Source organism: Mercenaria mercenaria, chromosome 2 (genome assembly GCF_021730395.1).
Source record: "Mercenaria mercenaria strain notata chromosome 2, MADL_Memer_1, whole genome shotgun sequence".
In the NCBI taxonomy this organism is placed as follows: Eukaryota; Metazoa; Mollusca; class Bivalvia; order Venerida; family Veneridae; genus Mercenaria; species Mercenaria mercenaria.
In genome coordinates, this window is record NC_069362.1 from 10,364,494 (window position 1) to 10,384,421 (window position 19,928).

Sequence of the window (19,928 nt, forward strand, 5' to 3'; positions counted from 1 at the left end):
GCCTTATCACACAACTAGATTAAGACCACATTAAGCTCTATAACACTGTAGTAGTATGTCTCGAACGGAGAATTTTCTTTAAGATATTGCCGATGACAATTCCCACGAGCACACCTTATCACACAACTAGATTAAGACCACATTAATACCGTGTTCACACTAGCAGATCGGTTTTATTTTTATCAGGCACTAACTGCCTATACTTGGTATTTGACATTTAAAACCCATCAAAATATAATCTAGTTTGTGTCCACACTAGGCAAAGAAATGTGGTTTAATTATCAATCTGTACTTGATCTTCTACACGTCTTCTGTATATTTTGGATTTCCAGTATTGCTATTTTTATTTTAACCAATCAGACGACTTGTTCGAATGGCAAAGAGAAAAAAAATGTGAAGTCATTCCAGGGCTTGAACCCGGAACCCCTCGCATACAAAGCAAGCGGCCTACCGATTGAGCTAACCGGCTATCTGACACATTACGACATAAGAATTGTAAATATCAAGTCAAGGCTACAGGTAGATTTGCAAAATGTTGTAAGTTAAGCTTTGATTAGCTAGCGAAAGGGTCGTCAGAACGAGGCTATGAATAGGTCGTTCTCAGATCCTATGCGTAGCGTAATAGGAGATGTACTTTAGTTAGATTGGTTTAATTATATACATGTACATGCAATGTTGGAAGTAAACAAATATGTTGCAATAAGCAAAAAAGGTTACAAAGAAGGAGGCTGACAGATGCAAAAAGGAGTCATCCATGTTTAAACTTCTGTGTTCATCTAAGAATTTCTGTTCATTCCATCTATAGTCCATTTTGAGTATCAGCATGACTCCAGATCGCAATTTAATGTTTTTGTTTCATCAACACTCCAATTACTTTTGCCAGCCATAGCATCAATTGTCTGATACTAAAGAGAAACACATGGTATTCTTCCGCCAAAAGGTGAGATCTGGGGATTTGGGATTGTAAAACCAGTTATAACTCACATTTGCGTTCACTCTTGTAAAATAATGTAGTATTACTTTTTAATATAGTATTAAAACCACCTCCTGAGGTAGTTTTAATGCTATATTACAGAACCCACTTGACCTTTACATAATTCACGTTTTACAGCACATTTAGTGTGGACGGAAACGAGTTTAAAAAATAAACCCAAGTTAATATAGGATTAAAAACGTAGTCTCTAAATGAAGCTCTATAACACTATATTAGTATGTCTTGGCTTACGCTATTCAAACGAAAAAACATATTAGTAAGGTAGACGTCTATAAAGTACAAAATATAACTTCTGACCATCTGTCTGCGTTCGTATCGTGTGATGTATTTATAAACAGGGTAAGGTTACCGTCTGCTTTGATTCAAGTACTACATTTATGAAATATATCGAACGTTTATAACTTCAACTTTGATATCATTTTATTCATTTTCCAACCACTACCATTTTCCAGGAACGATTCCTAATAATTCATAATGTTTTCGATCTGTTTATGAACAAACAAAAAAATACGTGCCGATTTTATCTACTCCCTCGATGCTAAAGGATGATTTTAGGTACCCGTTTCTGGGCCTCTTACTATATCATGGCATTTTTCTTAGTATAAATTTAGTGGTGTCCCCAGAAAATATGATAATTTGAAGCTTGTTTCTATGTGCAGAACAATGCAATATTAACACAGCCTCGTTTCTTAGTTATGATTAATAAGACACACCTGCTATGTCAAACATTTCCCACTTTTACAGTCTGGAATATGTTTTGGTCATTAAAGTTTTCGTATGGAAATATATATAGGTCTTGACCTACCACACTCTTCCGGGCAGAAAAAAATGTCCCTGGCATTTTTAAGATACCAGATAGTTTTTATGAAACATTATTTAGTGAAAAAAGTCTTCGGTCGGAAATGAATCATTGGATAGAAAGGGAATAGCGTACGGTCGTTTTTCTAGCATACTGCAAAAGTGTACCAGCTGAAACTTACGGTTAATGAAAAGTTTGATTAAGCGTGTATGTCAAGGCTCTGCTGATTGTGGTGATTTTTCTTTCGTTGCATGACAGTAATTGTAAACTGACCACGGAAATAAGAACGCAATATACGTAGTCTGCTACATTAATGTTGTTGATTGGTCACTTTGTTATTCATCCCGACTTTCATCTGTCAACTGGCCTTATACTGTTACAGCCGTCAGCTTCTTACTGAACATTCCATCTGAGCTGTACACGTGCTCAAGCTATGAGTGATAAATGACGCACGTATCATGACTGGAACATCAGTGTTACCGTCTTCCATGAGCGTTAATTTCTTCCCTTTATTGAGAAATTGTCACTTTCACCTTTCAAAAGTAAATGGTAGAAAGTCTCACAAAAACTTTCTGCGATATTTACTAAGAAGAGAGAGAGCGAAATGTTAACATTTCTTCCACGTAGAAAGACGACATAGACATATTTTGCCCTTCTTTTATTAAACAATCATTTTCATATTTTAATAGATAATAGACGTTGTAACAGTAACTGTAATATTCACACATCACCACTACCTAAAAGAAAGAAAAAAACCCATTCCGTTTAATATCAAATATCACTAGCCTGTATGTGTATCTTTGCGCTTTGTCAGTTAAAACTTTATTGCAAGATATATTTTATATAGTAAAAGTGTATATGTATATATATATATTTTATTCATGAACAATATCATATTAACATCGAGGATGACGAGTTGATCAAACTATATTGCAGATTCAGGGGAACAACTGACACAATTATTTTGATCACTGAACCATTACAAGCATAGATTGTTTACAAAATAATTTTGCTCTGAAGACCGCTTCTTGGAAGTCCTAGTATATATAGCTAGAAGTTGATAAGTATAATATTATAAACTTTGAGGGATAAAATAACTTTCCTTTCATTAACACAAATAAAAATTAGCAGCCTATTATAAATTTCCACTTTTCACAAAAAAGTGTATGCGTAGATTGGTAGTTCACAAACAAGGTAGTTGCACATCATGATTTTCGTCGCTTCACTAGCAGTACGGGTGTACATTTACTTACCGAATATAACTATAACGTAGGCATAGGAAATAGAGATAAATATTAATAATTAATGAAGCAGGTTTTAAAGGGTAAAGCAAACACATATGAAAAAATCATAATAGTTTTTGTTGTGCAAAAAGGTATGATATTGTGTCTTAAAGCGTTTTCATTTTCCACTCAAATGTATAGTTGAAAGGGAAGTAAACTAATAGATATCTCTGCTTATAAGCACTGGCCTAAGGCAAGAGTTGTCAGTCTTTGCAGATCACTTAAACTAAATATTAAAACTTCTGTTATTGATATTAACAAAACTTTCATAAATTTCACTTTTGAAAAATCATTTTTCGTGATTTTAAGGACTAAGAAATCAGTTTCTAGACTTTATTTAATGTATTTCTATTGTTGAAAATTTTAGGGCCTATCTCTATTAAACAGAAAAAACAGAATATTGATATTTATCATTGACATAACAAATGTCGTTAGAATATCTGTAGAACATTTATAATGGTGAAATTGACCGATACATTTGTCAGAAAATAATCACTTAGCTTTTTCGCACAATCGTTATTTTCATTTTTAAATAACTAAAACAACATGTGACATTCTATTTGTTTAGAACTATATAGTGAATTAGCAGACTAATAGGTACAATGATGTATGTGGCCAAACAGATACACAAAACACGCCATCATCAATTTTGTTATCTCCTATCACGTGCAGTCTAATTGTCAGTAATTACCTTTGCCGAATTCACGAAAACATGAAATATTACAATTTTTCCTATTTCTATTGTCTGCATCAAACGCGTCCGTGATACACAATGGCTTCGAAGTGTATGTATGTGTATTTTGTATCTAGCAACTTCGGTACGATGAAGAGATGCTCTCTCTTTATGATTTCCCATTGACAAACTATTATAAAAGAGAATCAATTGTTTCAACAGACATTGTTAGTCTTGAATTGTTTTTAACTTTTTGCTATCAAATTTTATATATTTTTTACATTTCTAGATAACTATAAGTATTTCTTTTAATGCATTTTCAAAATTCAAGTATTTGACGTTGCAAAAGGTGGTGTTATTCTACATTGCCTTTCAATTTTATCTGTTCTATATTTACTTATGTAAAGACGGAAATTTAATAACACCAGACCTGTAAATTAATTTTGCGATCCAGGCATGTTATACGTTCACTTGAAATATTCAGAGGGATATTTATCACCCGATGTAATAAAAAAGATAATTGTATCCTTAAAAGAATAGGAAAACCAGTTTTGAAACTTTTTATTAAGTTGCGGGTTTCAGACGTGAAACCATCGGTGTCGTAATTTGTCGTGGTAATAAGTGAAAACTGTTGTGTAAAGTGTTTTCATAATCTACTTGTAATAAAAAGAATTCATAGAATTTTCGAACGTTACTTTTTATATTGCAGTCATGTTCTTTGCATATATTTAGTCCTTCTTGTCCAAGTGCAGTAATTTTCATCAGTCATTCAGAAGAGTAATGGAGGAGTTCATTTCTCACTTCGTAAAATACCCTTAATGCTATGGAAATTAATGTGATCATTTATTAATCCTATTCCAATTTTCATGCCGGGTTGTCATTCATTCTACTGACTGCATTTACATACAAGTGAAATCATTATTTATATGAAGCGTTTGAATTAAAATTAAATTAAAATACAGAAACATAAGATTTAATCAACAAAGAGGTTTAAACCCATTCTTGAATGCAAAATGTCAAAGTATGCTTGAAGCAATCATTTGTGATTATTTCTACCACTACCATCTCTTGTAACACTATGAGGTAATTCTCTTACATCATTTCATAAAAAACAGTTTTTATCTCAGTTACGCGCTGACGTCTGTCAGTCCCAGTTCTGCTGATATCGACTGTAACTTTATCAGTACATGTTCTTCTAGCTTCCCAGGGGTAAATAACAACAAGAGATCAAACATTATCTTACTTTCTGATTGGGGTGTAGAGTTTTTGAACATTTATTTCCAACTGTAATGGCTTTCCTGTCGTACCCGGTCGTACCCGGTGGATCGATTGAACAAGGTCACACATCGTAAATAAATATTTGCAAATTAATCAAAATGTTGTAGAAAAAGCACATTTAATGGATCTGGTAATAATGGTGTTTAATTTAAAAACACTAGAGTTTCATGAGACATGTTCATTACATTTGTAGAAGGAGCAGAAAGCGCAGAACTATACGTTCATGTTACAAATGTTAGAGTGCATTGTCATTTTATACACTAAGAATGATCAATATCATATGGTGGCTGATTTCTGCAAGTTCGGTCTTGCGTGTTGGTGCGTTTGACGAGAGCTAAAACGTCAGAACGACAAACTAACGCGCTAATACCACAAATACCTTATTGGTCGTATCGGCGCGCTAATTTGTCTTCCCGTTGTGCTGGCACCAGAACGCAATGGCAGAAATCAGCCACAACAATAGTAACTTTCTGTATTTAATAACATCTGTGAAAAGATCACTTCGAAGTATAGAATGCAACCAAGTTACATAATAACAGACTCGATTTGACTGACTTTGTTTGTGAGGTTAATGAAATATGCAACACACTTCACGTCCCCTAGTACCAGTTAAGTGGAATTCTGTTATAGTAAATATGAATGTTCTCAATGATACCAAAGGACCAGACAAATACAACGACACTCAATGAAAGTAGGGGTTGACATTTTGCAGCCACCTACCGGCACTTAAGGCACTTAAACATAGTTATTATCTTTGCATCGCAGGAAATCTCCTTATGTTTTATGATTTCTATAAACAATTATTACATGATTGATTGAAATGACGTTAAACAAGTGGTGGCGGAAAGTGGCAGTCAAACACAAATGGATAAAAAAACTCTTATATTTTCATTCTATAGTCAAGTAGAGATCTTGCCTGAGATTTAATGCCCATAGACATCAAAAGAGTCATGTTGTTGTATTTTTTACTTAATTATTTTCTGTGTGTAGATATCTGTTAAATTCTGATTCTTTAAATAGCAGTATTTGTGTAGGATTCGTTAAGTGATTGCTGAAAAAATGCCTAGGTTTTATACCAAGCGGCTACTTTAAAATATACAGTCTTTAAAACTTCTAGCAAAGAAGTGTGAACAAGTCGTATTGAAAAGAAACATTATAGTGGCATTTGTAGCTTGTGTTACTTGATAGTTAGAGATTAAGCTTGGCAGAAGGTATATCGATGAAGATAATAGATGTCAAAGAAGCAAAAAAAGTAACACTTATTTTATTTCTTATCGTTTCAGGTGCTCACACGTGACCGATATCGGGGTTGGCTATTTGTCTACGATGACGTCACTATTAAAATTGTTTCTACGATGGTGTACTCAGATACGAGATTTTGGTCTCCAGCACATGTACTCAATGCGTAGTTTACGGGTTCTTTCGTTAGCTGGTAAGTAAGACAGGTTGAAAACACAAAGCTAGTGTCAAATGTATTAGCTACTTAATCGTACGTGTCCCAACATAGTGTTTAAGTTACTCATAATATTGGTTTGGATATAAAGGTGCGATTCATTTTGTACATATGTACTTACCGCAAAAGTCTTCGTCATCGTTTGGAATTATTGATTTTTCTTTTACAATAGCAGAATGGAAATCTTGAAAAAACTTAAAGTATATAAAGTTTTAATGGCAAGTTTTAATGAATTATATCCAGAGTATATAATCATGATTAATCTCATTTATATATATAACATTTAATCATGAGAATTAAAAAATGTCACAAAACAACATCTTAGTCACGAACAAAAGAGACAGCCTTTTAAAAAGTCTTATTTGAAGCAATCATCGGTGATACCTCCTATGAAGGATGGTAACAATAAACGTGTGTGTGCAATATGTTTTTAGATTTACCGATTATATATACTTGCCGGCCTGCCTATCTATGGGTTCGCCTTCAGTTGAGACTGATCACTACCAAATCAAAATGTAAGCAAACGTATGTTTTGTCACAAGTAGTCCAATTAGAATGAAGCCTAGTCCTTATTTCTTTCTTCGGACCTTCAGCTGGGTGTTCCGAAGAGACAAAAATTTCGAAAATCTTCTTTGAAAGAAGTGAAAAAGGAGGGGTTTTACTGAATTAACTTTTCCACGTGAAAGTTTAATCTCCTTTTTATATTCAGTTCGATAGTAGAGGCATAGGTCTTAGTATGTTGTAAGGTGGAGTTGGAATGGGTACATGTCTGAACATCCGGTTTTCTAGAAAATGTCGAAATTATGTTATCAAGTAAGTGGGTTGTATATGAAATAAAGAACAGACTAATTTAGTTGTGTCCAAAGTATAACCTATCATGCTGCTAATAAGACGGGTGAGAAGCTATATTCGCAATGAAAATTAATTATTAGTTATGATTGTTTGATTATTTTGTATGTATGGAATAATGTAAGAATACACACAGTCGTACCATACCAAACACAGTCGCATTGATTTCATAGACATCTATTGTTCCAGGCTGTTTACAGAGACCTTTAATTGTGTCAGAAAATTTCTGTTTTTATTTTAAAGTTTTATAAATTTAATACGCCAAAGGTCACATAATGCTGATGATTTTCCACTGTTTGACTTACAGGCTAGCCTGGCTCCCTGGCTGCATGGTTATTTTTACATAAATACTGGAAACATTTTGTAAGAAAATTTTATGCCTCTAAAATAGCACGATATATCTGATGCCTATGTTCGGAGCCAGGGGCAATAAAAAATCTCACTGTAGAAACAACCTTCTGGAGTTACTTCCCTTTTAATGAAGAAAACTGATATATGTAAATAAGAACAAACATAGGGACGGGAGCCAGTCTACTTACAGGCCATTGTTTCTTTAATCAATATGAGTTGGTTATTATTATTCTCGCTGTGTATCGAAAAGTGAATTCTCGGCTATTCAATAACCTTACGTGTCTGGACAAAGGGTTATAATAAACAATTATTGATTTGTTCTTCCTTTTGGGCTTCCTTTTATAAACTTCAAAAGCAAAACAATATGTTTTCGATAAATATTTCGGCACTATTAGGACGTGAATGGTGGAAGATTCATTATCTTGTTTGGCATTGGGCGTTTTCTTAGCTTAACACATACCATTTCTACATAATACAAAATAAGGTGTTAGTATGTCATGATTTATGTGAAATGTTAAGACAGTTATAAAGCTTTAAGACCTTTGATAATTAACTAAGACCTATAAACTTCATCTGTTCTAGCATGCTAAATGTCGCTCTCCAAGAAAAAAGCAAACAAACAAGAAATATTATAGGCTGGACACTACTTAATTCGGCCATTTTTATTTCATATACAATCCACTTTCAGATTTTTAGTGACTTGTTTTTCCATAACGGATTATATCTCAATATCAGTAAAAAGAATAGGAGAAAGGAATATAAACTTTACGTAAGAAAGGTACGTTTCATTAACCATGTGAATTTACTCCTATTGGTTTCTTCCGGTGTCTCTTTCCGGGATACGCCGACTTTCCAATTCTAACGCTGACATTTTATCTAACATGTTAAGGAGCACGAAGATTTGGTGAATAAATAGATAAATACTGCGTCCGTGGTAGAGCAAAGACAGCACGATGCTACATATATTAGTTTAGTCCAGATTTCAATAAATGTGAGAGGTACAGGCATTATGTTAGTATTTGGTCCCATATACTTTTTTAGTATAATTTGGGTATGCTGAATTCAAAAATATATGTTGGCCATCTGACAAATGATTTTTTGTAGGTCAAAATGGCGGAAAACAAAATGGCCGCCAAATTAAGATATTTCTAATATAAATATGTAATAGTACTACAATTATCCAAAAATATGTGGGATTCTTTATCAAAATTATGTGTAACATAGTAACAGATTAAATTAACAACACTTTTTGCAAAGATAAATAACTATTAATCCAAATGTGTGCTCCGTTAGGAGCAAAAAAGCATTTAAAAACCCACTCTAACTTGATTGTTTCGCCAAAAAGATGATCATTAAATAATTCACGTTGGTTATAATTGCAAAGCTATTGCTGAATACAATACACTAATATTATATTTGGAATCAATTAACAGGACAGAAGCTAAATCCATAAACTGTTTATCATATAATTATTTTAAAATAATATGGATTGAAATATTTGCTTTCACAGTTCAATTTCATGTTAATTTCATGTTCATTTCATGCCTCGAGTTCATACAACTGGTAATGCTTTTATCGCATATACATAGTTTATATCTGTGCATAAAAGCCCAGTCTTTTTACATTTACATCTGAGGGTCCTACATTTAGGTGTGCACTTGCAAGCAATGAACTCAATACAAGCTTGAGGAATTGGATCACGGGAAATAAGAACTGGGTTAAGTGTGTCATCTGCCACCTTCCATCCCATGTCGGAAAGTGCAGGCAGGTCTGCATTTTTAACAGTTAATTTGTTCCATACCAGGGCTTGATAATGAGCTCTTCTAATGTGAAATGAGCAAGCATCACTGGTTGGGGTATGTGTTCAGGACTTGTAGACCTGCCAAACATAACATTTTGAGCACTGTCAGTACTAACAGCATCTTGGCCATACATTTTGCAAATAAAATATTCACAGTTTTTCATTACTTTATCAGACAGTTGTCCATATCCAATACCTTCTATCAGTTTTGCACTGGCTGTGAACACTTCAAATACAGATCTTTAGAGATTCCACAGAAATTTGATGCTTTGTCTCAGCCAGTGAGTGCATGAAAGACAAGTGAATTTCTATGCAACTCTTCAGTTATTGAGGATTTATTTAACACTGTGTTCACTTAAATGTATTTTCGTTTTTTCATTGTTCGAGCCATCATCCATACTGTTGCATTTATTTCCTGCAAGTGGCATAGTGGGAACAAATACATCAGTTTATCTGGCAGAAACAACAACAGTGTTACAATTTGATCGTTTACTGCAGTGAACAGCATGGAAAATGATCCTTGTGTCAGCTTCCTGGCATTTAGCTTTTAATTCATCCAAATTAAGTTCAATGGCATCTTTTACCAGTTTCTTCTTCCTAAAAGCCGACGCAAACAACCAACGTCCTCTCTGTAGGCGATTGCATGATCAGCTTCTGATAAAAATCTACTACGGCAATTTTATTTGCAGGAAATGCTAAAACAGTTACACCATATTTCAAATAATTCATTGAAATTTGCAAACCACTCATTCCAGGGCACTGCCCATTTCAAATCCACAAGCGTAAAGGGCCTGGTCAACAGTTATAACTGAATGCGACTGTCCCAGTCTTTCTGATATATGTACTTCTGTTTAATGTGTCGTTATCTCATTCTCAGTAAGATTCAGCGGAATAAAATGAACAGTTTCAGGATCCATTGATTCCAGGTAGTTTTTCAGCTAAAGATATGTCTACTCTTAGTGTGTCTCTGTAGCTCTATGTGTGTCCTGCACTATAAAATAGGTTTACTAAATGTTTTAACCTAGTCATCTAGTGCAATGTACTTGCAAGATCTATGTGTTTAGGGTTCCATTTTTTACCATCACTCACTCCATAAACAATATCTTGTGTTACACTTAATATTTTTGTTTGCCTATCAGATTCAGGATCTTTATGGTCAAATTCTTCATCTAGAAACTCCTGACCACCATACGTTAAATACAGAAACATGAATAGACACTCCGGAACACAATTTACTGAATCATTTTTAGTCACACTCAGTCCAGAATGTCCTTCCAGAAAGAACAAATTAGCCCTTAATTTAAGTGCTACGTGTACTAATGACGAAGTCGTCACTGGAATTTTATTTCTGTATTGTCAGCCGTTCATCACTGTTACCAGTAATATTATAATGGGTATCTCTAAGCATTGACGCAGCACATTCATATAGAACAAGAATTGCATTCCTTTCATCAGAAGATATATGTAATGGAGTTACAAACTAAAACTGGTTTTTCAGTTTACATTGTCGGGCTTCTTTGAAAGATGATATTCTAGAATTAAATGACAAAGAATTGTTGAAAAAGTCTCTTCAGTACGTATGCGGTATCTGTTCCAAATGTCTGAAAGCTTCAGTATTTTCGATTTCATTGCAGCACACCCACGTTCATGTATAAGAAACATGGCAAGATCTGTATTTGAGTTGTCCGACTTGATTTTGCAAACTCCGTATGTAAAAGAATTTAAACATTTTTATGATATGTGTCCTCTGTTGACATCAGAAAGACATATTCGCATCCTTTAAGATACTATCACTGACTAGTTATTTAAAAGAGTTTTTCATGGTTTTTTTTTGTCCCGACAGAACATACCTATTTCCCAATTTAGTGGGAATATATGATAAGTTTGATGAGGATGCAGCTTATCTGATGTTTGTTTTATATTAAACTTAACTTTGACTGAATAGTACGTATTAGTTCTTTTTGGACAAAATTAGAAGAACACTTTCTATGGCAATGTATTTTGTCATTTTCATCTATTTTTTCAATTCTACTAATGGCTTCATATTTAGAAAAAAATCTTTAAAAGAAATCTTGATTCAGCAAACTCTTTTAGAGATGTTATGCCTTGAGGCTGTTTAGTTTCGTTTTGTCAAAATCTGCCTCCTCACAAATGATGCACCATTCTGTGCTATCTTGAAATGGTCTCTTGAGATGCAAAGTCTTGTCCATTCTTACTTTGGAATATTTTAACACCTATGTAAACAAAATAATATTTATATCTTATCATTCACAAGCAGTTATAGTATATAAAAAGCTAGCTTTAACAGATTCTTATAAATGAACTTATCACAGATACTGAAAGTTAAAATAAATAAAATTTCACCAAATCTTATATTTTATATAACGAAATATATGAAGCAAAGCATTTCTAAAATTTTTTAGAAATAAAATATACATTTAAATTTGTCCTACCTGTAAAAAATCCTTCGAAAAGACATGATTCCATGAAGTATTCTTGACACTTCTAAAATCTTGATGATCATGAAAGAGTTTGTTCTTGTCAGAGTTAATTTGCATTAAATAACAGGTAAAACACAAGAGTTTAGATAAGGACTTAAACAAAAACATGATTTGACTCAGATTGTTATTGTGATAGAAACCTGAATTGAACTAATCAAGTTCACATTAGCCTTAATCTTAATCCCTGTCACACTTAATTTTCATCAATTATTATGATGCTAAGGTATTAAAAAGTTGATTATTAAATAAAATGATCTTACAAGGATATAATACGTTCTGCTTGGTATTTTGTTCATTACAGACAATGTCATGTTAATTAAGTTTTATTTGTTTGTGTTGGGTTTAACGCCGTTTTTCAACAGTATTTCAGTCATGTAACGGCGGGCAGTTAACCTAACCAGTGTTCCTGGATTCTGTACCAGTACAAAACTGTTCTCCGCAAGTAACCGCCAACATCCCCACATGAATTATCAGAGGTGGAGGACTAATGATTGCAGACAAAATTAAGTTTTAACTTCCCCATTGTTTATTTTTTCTTAAATGACTATTTTAAAACTGCAAAACCATTTCATCAAAAATATCATTTTCTTTTTTACATTAAAATTCCAGCGAAAGTTTTCAATCTAACACTTAGTCTCATTTTTCTATTCTATAAATGATGTTGGATTTTTTTTCTAAATTGTCTTCAAATTCCCCTTTTTGAATGAAACGTATCTAAAAATAAAGATTTGTATTATAAAGTAATATCGATGGAACATTTTTTGTTAAAAACAGTGGTCATTTTTGCCCCCATTTTTAACCCTTTCAGAGGCATTTGCCAGATGGCCAACATATATTTTTGGATTCAGCATACCCAAAATATGTTAAAAAAGTATGTTGGATCAAATACTAACAAAATGCTTGTAACTTCTTAAATAAGCTTATATCTGCAAAATCGGACTAGACTATATTAAGAAAGGTCACACAGAATGGAAGACAGATTCGGGCTCATTACATTGGACTACTTGTAAAACTACACCTGCTTAGGCTTTACATTTGTTTCGGTAGTGATCGACCTATTATAAAAATCAATTCTTACATGACCTCATCATCATTTTTAAATTACCCATGTACAATACTAAACAGTGGGGAGACGATGCCTCTTATATTTTCTAACAAGCTTTCTGTTATGCCATTTTGATATTTCTGACAGAACTTATTATTTCCAACTACCTATTGATTAATGTTGGATATAATGAGATTGCCTACACCCATTGCAGCTGCAGTAACCGGTATAGTTTCTATAACAGGTTGTTCGCTCATCTCTGGCCAGGGACTTTGCGGTCTTACACAGCTGAGGTGCCTAGAAGAGTTAGAACTCACCAACTGCCCTAGTGCCACAAAAGAAGTTTGTTTGTACTTGAAAGAAAATATGCCACGTTGCATGATTTTGGAATGATAGGCACGGATCCCATAGTGTCTGTAAAGTAAATTGGATAAAAATGAAATGAAAGCGTATGCAGTTTATGTTTTGTGTTGCCTGAGTGAACTCTTAGAACAATTAGAACAGACATACATAATTCACACTGGAATTTTAAGATGGATTTACACAAAACTAGTTGATGTGATAGTTTTGATAGCAGATATCGAAGAAATGTTGACATGTTCATAAGTGATGACGTACACATTCCTGAAAATGTATTAGGATTTTATCGCAAATGAATGTCGTAATTCTGAGAAGAGCCAGTAAACCATAGCATGGCGCAAAGTAATTCAGCTAAATGAAGAAAATTGTCCTAAACGTGTTCAACTCATGTGTTTATATGTCATGTTTATTCTTAAAATATCATAATCTTTGACAGTAACTTGGACCAAAAGGAAAAAGCAAGGACGTAATATCAAAACCTTTAATTTGTACAATGAAGAAGGGAATCTTTTGTAATAAATTAAGTTGTGAACTGATTTGTCACTGAACTGTTGATAGAAAAGTACGCATTTTAATATTTTCAATAATTTATGATAATAGATCTGCTTTTGTAAAACGTAAATGGAAATCAAAATAACAATCTTAGATGCACAGTCTAATACTTCACGGGAACAGAAATTGATAATTGACTCTTTAAACGTAGACCGACATAAATAGTGTAGTCAAACGACGAACATATGATATTAAACCTTAACAACAATAATTTCTAGGGAATGTCTGATTAGTTTTACTTGTAAGGAATAATTATTTCCGGAGAAAGCCCTTCGCTTCATTTCTACACATAGTTGAGGGTTGTCAGTATATAACTTCACTGCAATAACCATGTTTCACGAACTGTCAAGATCGAATCGTTCAAAGTCTTAGTTTTGCCTTTCTTTAGTACTTCCAGGAAAATCTTACGCATATAAGTTCAGCTTGTCGTTGTTTTCTGTCTAATCTAAGCCAAGCGTTTAGTGTTGTATTATAAGTCTGTCCTCGTTTTTTTATTCAGGCGTTCTGGACTATATAAAGAAGATTTTGAAATTCATCCTCGGTACTCTATAATGCATTTTGCTCTCATTAAACCCATTACAGTTTATTTACAACAGATCTAATGTGTTAAGGAATACCGGTCATATTGATAAATTCCATGTTAGCAATACTTCGACGTGCCTGAAGTCCTTTCATCTATCTGCCATTAACGATTGAGCATATTAGTCCACTACGCACTTGAAATACAACTCCAGACATCCTGGACAAATGAAAACATGACACACATAAAACAAAAACACGCTCCTCGCAGAAATATAGTCTACTTCACCTCACTATAACATCCAGTAGCCAGACATATCAGCCCGTAAAGCGAAAAAGACATAACTTGCATAAAGGGATAATGAATGTAGCCTATATTTCAAAGATGTTTTGTTTTTAGTAGTCTCTTGTCATTAATTAAAGGTGAGAACATCAACATGTGGAGAAACATTATCAACTTGCTAAACATTTGAGAACTTCAGCATTCCTGTTTCATGATCTCATGTTTGTTTTTGATCCTCATTATTAGCTCACCTGTCACAAAGTGACAAGGTGAGCTTTTGTGATCGCGCGGCGTCCGTCGTCCGGCGTCCGTGCGTGCGTCCGTGCGTCCGTAAACCTTTGCTTGTGACCACTCTAGAGGTCACATTTATTGTGGGATCTTTATGAATGTTGGTCAGAATGTTCATCTTGATGATATCTAGGTCAAGTTTGAAACTGGGTCACGTGCCTTCAAAAACTAGGTCAGTATATCTAAAAATAGAAAAAAAATTGTGACCTCTCTAGAGGCCATATATTTCACAAGATCTTCATGAAAATTGGTCAGAATGTTCACCTTGATGATATCTAGGTCAAGTTCGAAACTGGGTTACGTGCCTCAAAAACTAGGTCTGTAGGTCTAAAAATAGAAAAACCTTGTGACCTCTCTAGAGGCCATATATTTCACAAGATGTTCATGAAAATTGGTCAGAATGTTCACCTTAATAATATCTAGGTCAAGTTCGAAACTGGGTCACGTGCCTTCAAAAACTAGGTCAGTAGGTTAAATAATAGAAAAACCTTGTGACCTCTCTAAAGGCCATATTTTTCATGGGATCTATATGAAAGTTGGTCTGAATGTTCATCTTGATGATATCTAGTTCAAGTTCAAAACCAGGTCAACTGTGGTCAAAAACTAGGTCAGTAGGTCTAAAATTAGAACAATCTTTTGACCTCCCTAGAGGCCATATTTTTCAATGGATCTTCATGAAAATTGATCTGAATGTTTATCTTGATGATATCTAGGTCAGTTTTGAAACTGGGTCACGTGCGGTCAAAAACTAGGCCAGTAGCTATAAAAAATACCTTTTGAGTATTAGTGAGAATGTTCACCTTGATGATATCTAGGTAAAATTCAAAACAGGGTCACGTACCTTCGAAAACTAGGTCAATAGGTCAAATAATAGAAAAACCTTGTGATCTCTTTAGAGACCATATTTTTCAATGGATCTTCATGAAAATTGGTCAGAATTTTTATCTTGGTAATATCTAGGTCAAGTTCAAAACTGGGTCACATGAGCTCAAAAACTAGGTCACTGTGTCAAATAATATAAAAAACGACGTCATACTCAAAACTGGGTCATGTGGGAAGAGGTGAGCGATTCAGGACCATCATGGTCCTCTTGTTTTTTTTTAATTATTATGTAATATAGTTATGGGAAAACGTTTTATCAGTTGTGATAACTGTTTCACCAGTTTTAAAATATTGAATTCTACATCTATCATACTGTTTGAAGTGTGGTTTACAGGTTAAAGGTTAAATTAACGCAGCCGGGACAAATATTACCTAGATGTAGGAAAATCTTTTGATATATATATATTTTCACAAAAAAAAAGAAACGTTTACTTGACATATTATCACAAAAAATTGTATTTCATGTTTTAGTGCTTTCATTAAAATTAAAGGTAATAGTCCTGAAAAACAAAGTTTTGCGACATAATTAGCGTATACACTGTCCTATGTTTTCCAGACTTTTAACGGGACATCTTTTGTTAGGTCACGAAACGGACATTATTATGAACACAATATTTGAAAAACATCTCTTTGCATTTGAGAGATACGATACACAGAGAAAGTGTTTTATATAAATAGTATATCTCCATTGCAGAAAACAAAATAAATACAATCAGAAATAAGTTTATGTTTCTATTACTTTTCTGCCTTTTTTCCTTAGAATTTAAACGGTCAAGCATTATGAATTTTTGAAAACAGAATAAACTGTTATATGCATAGCATATATTGGGGTCAAATGTAAATTTATTAGGTCTTTATTGACATTTTCTAAATTTTATGTCTATAAATTTTTAATGTTTTGTATTCACATTTAGTTGATGGTTTAGATGTTGTTTGTATAGTTTCTACAGTTTTATTACACCAACTTGAGCCTGGCGTATGACACAGAGCCCGTTGGAGACACAGTATTTGCTGCATGACTTTATTTAGTCTAGTTTGTCTATCACATTCCAAATGAAGACAAGTTTTTTAACATTTATCATGCTGGACACGATTGAGTCTGCCTTTGCGACCAGTTTGAATCATGATCAGCTTGCACATCCGTGTATTGTCTAATCATGGTCTGCAATGTTCGTCATTCAGTCAGTATCTTTTTGATAAGCACCCCTTTTAACAGTTAATGGTACTGTTCAAATTGAAAGATGGATAAGTTCATTATAGAAATTTAGCAAGGTAGGGGATAATGTAAAGTTTGCAATGTGATTGCACTTGTTATTACAGGTATTATCTGAAATGACGACGATGTTACTCTTTTAATGGTGATATTTGGAACCAACTATTCCTGTAGGGAGCCACATAGCGTTTGTTTTTATGATGTTCATTTAACGTGGTATTTTCAAATACCTGAAAACACGATATTCTGTAATGTGAAAGCCAAATACTTTCTATATAGTATGATGAAATCCAGTACAAATAGCTTCAATCAAACTGCTAAGTCATCTAAGATATTTACTGTTCCTAGTTTAATTCCATTTTCAGGATCATAAATTTATCCGTATGAAAGCATTTCAATAATTAATTTAGCTCATGCCCGTTTAAATTTAATGCGACTTGGCCCTGAAAGAAGTCTATATTTTGCAGATATCTCAGCAAAATGACATACATAAATTATCATTTATTGAAACCGCTAATTATTATTTATATAATATAGCTTCATTCAAGTGTAACTAAAAATACATTTAGTTCAGTGGTGCTGGAAAACGGCATAAAATTAATATTAAATAATCAAACAACAATTAAGACATAGCTTTTGTCACAATGTTCCATTTACCATTTGTTTTGTTACATGTATCTTGCCAAACTGTCGTTGCTTACGAATTAGTGCTTTAAGTCATGCAAATCAGATAACAAAATTTGAAATAAACAAATTTTATTGTGTTACAGTATTATGACATCTGACTTATGAAATATAACATAATATCAAAATATTATTTTTCATTCACGGATAATTCAAATTAATTCTCATTAGTGTTCAATAGTATCCATGTTTTGCTACCTTGTCCTGCACTTATCATTGGTGAAAAAATGGCACTTTCAGAACTGCCGGGTGTACATTTTTATTTCAATATGGTAGTCAAACTGATGTACAGTTATGAGGCATGTACAGAGGTACACGCTGTCAGAAACCATTCCTATATTTATGTTTATTTAATGTATATGTTATTTTAAAAATGAGAATATTTAGTATTGTAGTACCGACTGAACACTTTTCAGTAATATTAGTAATGAAAGAAATAACTGTATATATAGTGAACAATGTGTTTGAGATATTGTTGTTTTTGTTACATATGAATAAACAGAGTACAATTTTTTATTTCTTGTTTTGTTTTGTTTTATTTGTTTTGACTGAGTCAACTATCCCTGGTAATGAATAATATCTACGTCCACTCTGCTAAACATTGCATACGACACGTTTTACTTTCATAAAATGAGATATTTCGTGACATCATTATATCATTTAACATTATTTCTAATCCATCTTGCTTAAGAAATTATCTCTGGAGCAAAATAATTAATTTCTGACGCATGTTGTAGCAGATACAATGTCAAAATACGAGATTATAAATTGACTGCATTCTATCTATGTCAGACGTTTCATTTTTAAGGTAAATAGTTGAGAATGATTGACTCGAAATAGTTCCTATCCTATTTGTCTTTTTTGAAATGAACAACATGACTGAAATTATGATTAGATCTGGGGATGTCGAGTCTCTTGACAGACACATTGAGAAGTCAGAGACTTAAAATCTTTCTCTTTGCCTACATTTGTTAATTAAAACGGAAACAATTTTGTTCCCTACAATTCATTTAATTTAGATTACTTTTAGAATATTTGGTGTCATTTTTTGTTCTGAAATGTGTTATACTTTCTATAATTTCATACCAAAAATTCAGAATGGTTTAGAAAAAAAAGATAAGCATGGGATAATCAAATTACTTCATTCATAATTACATTGATTACGTCTGATTATTGCTTATGAAAAGAAAGAGCAATACTTTATTTTTTCTCTTTGGAATTGTCGAAGGACAATTCGTTTATCTATAAAGTACGTGCATAACAAGTGTAAAGACCCCTTGATCCCAAAGGACCAGGTGATATAATAATACTGAAACGTCCGGGCATTAGAGCTGAGACTCATATGACACCAGTACTGTTCTTCTCAGGAGGCGGACTCGAGAGGTTGAAAAAAGCTTGAAGCTTTCATCACAATCGAGCTGAAATACATTAGTATAAACTATAATTATAAAGTTGGGTTAGTCAATTTCATATCCGTCTGGTAATAGTACTGACTAGCAGCTTACAGCTAGTTAATTTCATTTCCCTCTTGTTTTACTCTGACGACATTTACATTCCAACATTTTATTTCGGGCAGCACACATCTGATATTAATTTAATATCCATGTTGTAATACCACGCACGGAAGCCATTTACATTTGTACATAGCAAACTTTCCATTAGAAAAGCTCTTAATTCTTTCCCCTTCTTATAGCTATGGACGACATTTACATACCAACGTCTCATTTTAGGCAGCTTACATCTGCTGTTAATTCCATTTCCCGTTCGTTAGACTAATGTCGACATTAACACTCCGATGTCTCAATTCTTTGCAACCATTATTCATAAAAGGACAGTTAAATATCCTTTATGCCAAGCATTTGAGAAATGATCCTATTTTGGATCCGATTTCCAGGGAATTGTTTTTTCATTTGATGTAGAATCACTTTGACAAAAATCTGTGACATTTTGTTTTATAATAGTTACTCTGGAATGGATGTAACTGCAACTTGCTTAATGGAGACAAAATGTCATAGTATCACGCCATGTACCCGGATAATCTTAACTCTGTTCAGCGACCCTAACTCAGTGCCAACATGGCTGACAGAAAGAAGATGTATGTAGTTAATTTCCTTGTCTTT

At 33.3% G+C, this 19,928-nt stretch overlaps 1 protein-coding gene across 1 annotated transcript in view; it reads left to right on the plus strand.

Moving 5' to 3' along the window:
* LOC123563156 (F-box/LRR-repeat protein 16-like) overlaps positions 1–18,324 on the plus strand; it is a 65,810-nt gene extending 47,486 nt beyond the window's left edge. Inside the window, exons 2-3 of the mRNA XM_053529542.1 lie at positions 6,311–6,459; positions 13,272–18,324. Coding sequence (XP_053385517.1) covers positions 6,311–6,459; positions 13,272–13,420 — 298 coding nt within the window. The 3' untranslated portion in view covers positions 13,421–18,324. The remainder of the gene's footprint in view (positions 1–6,310; positions 6,460–13,271) is intronic.
* The last annotated feature ends 1,604 nt before the right edge of the window (positions 18,325–19,928 follow it).